The 2,500-nt window shown below is 42.0% G+C and overlaps 1 protein-coding gene across 1 annotated transcript in view; it reads right to left on the bottom strand.

The window, feature by feature from the left end:
* Positions 1–2,500, bottom strand: part of LOC135089169 (cell adhesion molecule Dscam1-like) — a 181,000-nt gene that overhangs the window by 53,824 nt on the left and 124,676 nt on the right. The window contains exon 9 of the mRNA XM_063984467.1: positions 889–976. Coding sequence (XP_063840537.1) covers positions 889–976 — 88 coding nt within the window. The remainder of the gene's footprint in view (positions 1–888; positions 977–2,500) is intronic.

Genomic DNA, 2,500 nt, shown 5'->3' with positions numbered 1-2,500 from the left:
CTGTCCGTCTGTCCATCCGTCCATTATGCTCTTAAAAACGCGCCCGATTCTTTTATTTCACATGCTGTTTTCTCATTTTATGGAGCGCAGTGTTTCCCGCCTCGTGTGTTTATCTTTGTGTTATTACGTCTCTTTTCTGTCTGTTCCTATTTTTGTGTGACATTCTCCCTGCCCATTCATCTCTTTCGTGCCTTTCACTGTCTGCACTTTATATCCGTGCTTATACATCAATTTCTCTCTCTCTCTCTCTCTCTCTCTCTCTCTCTCTCTCTCTCTCTCTCTCTCTCTCTCTCTCTCTCTCTCTCATGGTCACACCTTTTCTTACTTCTAGGTAATATAACACAGGAACACAAATTGGCTTGATTTAAGAAAGTCAGAGCCCTGTTTCCTTGTAATATTGGAAGACTCTCTCTCTCTCTCTCTCTCTCTCTCTCTCTCTCTCTCTCTCTCTCTCTCTCTCTCTCTCTCTCTCTCTCTCTCTCTCTCGCTCTCGCTCTCTGCTCGTCATCATAACTTGGGGTTAACGCCGTCACTTCACTGTAGGTAACGCACCAGAAAAAAAAAAAAAAAGATAAAACGGTGAGTAAATATAGAACCAGTTTACAAAAAAAAATAAATAAAAAGAAGTAATCCATCTAAAACTAAAACACATAAACTAAACAAACAAACCGATAAATTCACACACACACACACACACACACACACACACACACACACACACACACACACACACACACACACACAGGACGGACGGAGCGAAATGAATAAGCTTTTACATTCCACGAAGCGTCAGATAAAAAAAAGTCACGTGAACCAAGTTATAATCTCCGCTGAGAGGCAAAAGCTAACACAACACACGCTCGCATAGACACACACTCTGGTACTCACCGCCTAAGTCGACCTGCGAGGCTCCCTGTGCAGCGTCCTCGTCGTTCTTGGCCAAGCACTGATACATTCCACCGTCCTCTCGAGACACCTGAACGGAGATAGGAACATAAGAAAGGCAGCCATGTTCACCTTTTCTTTAGGCGCGCTCGTCCAGCTGAGGTGAGCGGCCTGAGAAATTATAAAAACACGGATATCTCACGTTATTTTGCGGTGTTAACCAGTGTGCAGTGTGCAGAATATGCATAAGAATATAAGAGAAGCAGCAAGAAACCATCAGTCCTACAAGTGACAGTTCCTGTATGAAATATAACTACCTGTTTCCACCTATCACCCTCGTCCATAAATTTGTCGAATCTTATGAAGCTTATGAATGACTCAGCACTAACACCCTGAAGGTAAGAGAACGGGAGATGCACAGACGATGGGAATTATATGGGAATCTAGATATAAACAAAAAATATATAAAAAACTGTAAGATATTGACCGATTGGCAGTGCGGTCAATACTCAGATAGGAAAGGAATATATGAGAGATAAAAAGAGATTGAGAGAGAGAGAGAGAGAGAGAGAGAGAGAGAGAGAGAGAGAGAGAGAGAGAGAGAGAGAGAGAGAGAGAGAGAGAGAGAGAGAGAATGATAAAATGTGCAGCTGGTCGGACAAAAAAATCAAATGTGATACATCATCTGCAATATCACGAGAGAAATCAGAACACTAACAATATCGCTTAACTTTTAATTCGTCTCTCTCTCTCTCTCTCTCTCTCTCTCTCTCTCTCTCTCTCTCTCTCTCTCTCTCTCTCTCTCTCTCTCTCTCTCTCTCTGTGTGTGTGTGTGTGTGTGTGTGTGTGTGTGTGTGTGTGTGTGTGTGTGTGTGTGTGTGTGTGTGTGTGTGTGTGTGTGTGTGTGTGTGTGTTCCTTTAATACCATGAACTTAGAACCTTAAACAAGTGTCCTGCAACCTTGAACAGAAGATATATAATTGCAATGACATCGTTCCAAGCCTCTGGTAATGAAGCTCTTGAACTCACTGATCTCTCCGCGTCTCTCGCTATTTAACCTCCTTCTCGTTGCCTATCACGAGTCTAACTTTATTTCCCAGCCACTTACAGATCCTGCTTCACTCGCCCCTTCGAGTCACTATGGGAACGAAAGTCATACACCACAGATCGCCTTCCCTCTAAAAAGTCAAGCAAGGAGAAGCTGGGTTAGTATTCTCAAACAATTCAGCATCTGAACTCGTCTTTCACAGGTTCTAATGGAAATAACTAGACTTTCTTAGGGGTAGAAGACCGATGAGCAAGAGGAAGAAAAAAATAATAAATTATATGGACAACTTATTAGACGATATTCCACGAGTTACAAAAGTGCTCGACTTGATAATATTGGCTAAAGACAGGCAGGTGGCGTTTCATGGACGCCCACGTCAAACAAGACACTACCTTGGTAGTGATAATTAGATAAGGATTCTTTATTATTTGTTGGGTAAACACACATGATAACCCGCTTATTAACCTCAGTGAGCTTTGGAATAGTCCTTATGAGAGTTCAAAGCGTCAATAAAAAGGTAAAGCTACTAATAACAAAATTACATTTGTGACTTCATTCGAATAACAC

The sequence above is a fragment of the Scylla paramamosain genome, chromosome 32 (assembly GCF_035594125.1).
Source record: "Scylla paramamosain isolate STU-SP2022 chromosome 32, ASM3559412v1, whole genome shotgun sequence".
Classification (NCBI taxonomy): Eukaryota; Metazoa; Arthropoda; class Malacostraca; order Decapoda; family Portunidae; genus Scylla; species Scylla paramamosain.
Note: the sequence above shows the minus strand (reverse complement) of the source record. Positions and strands in the feature narration are given on the sequence as shown.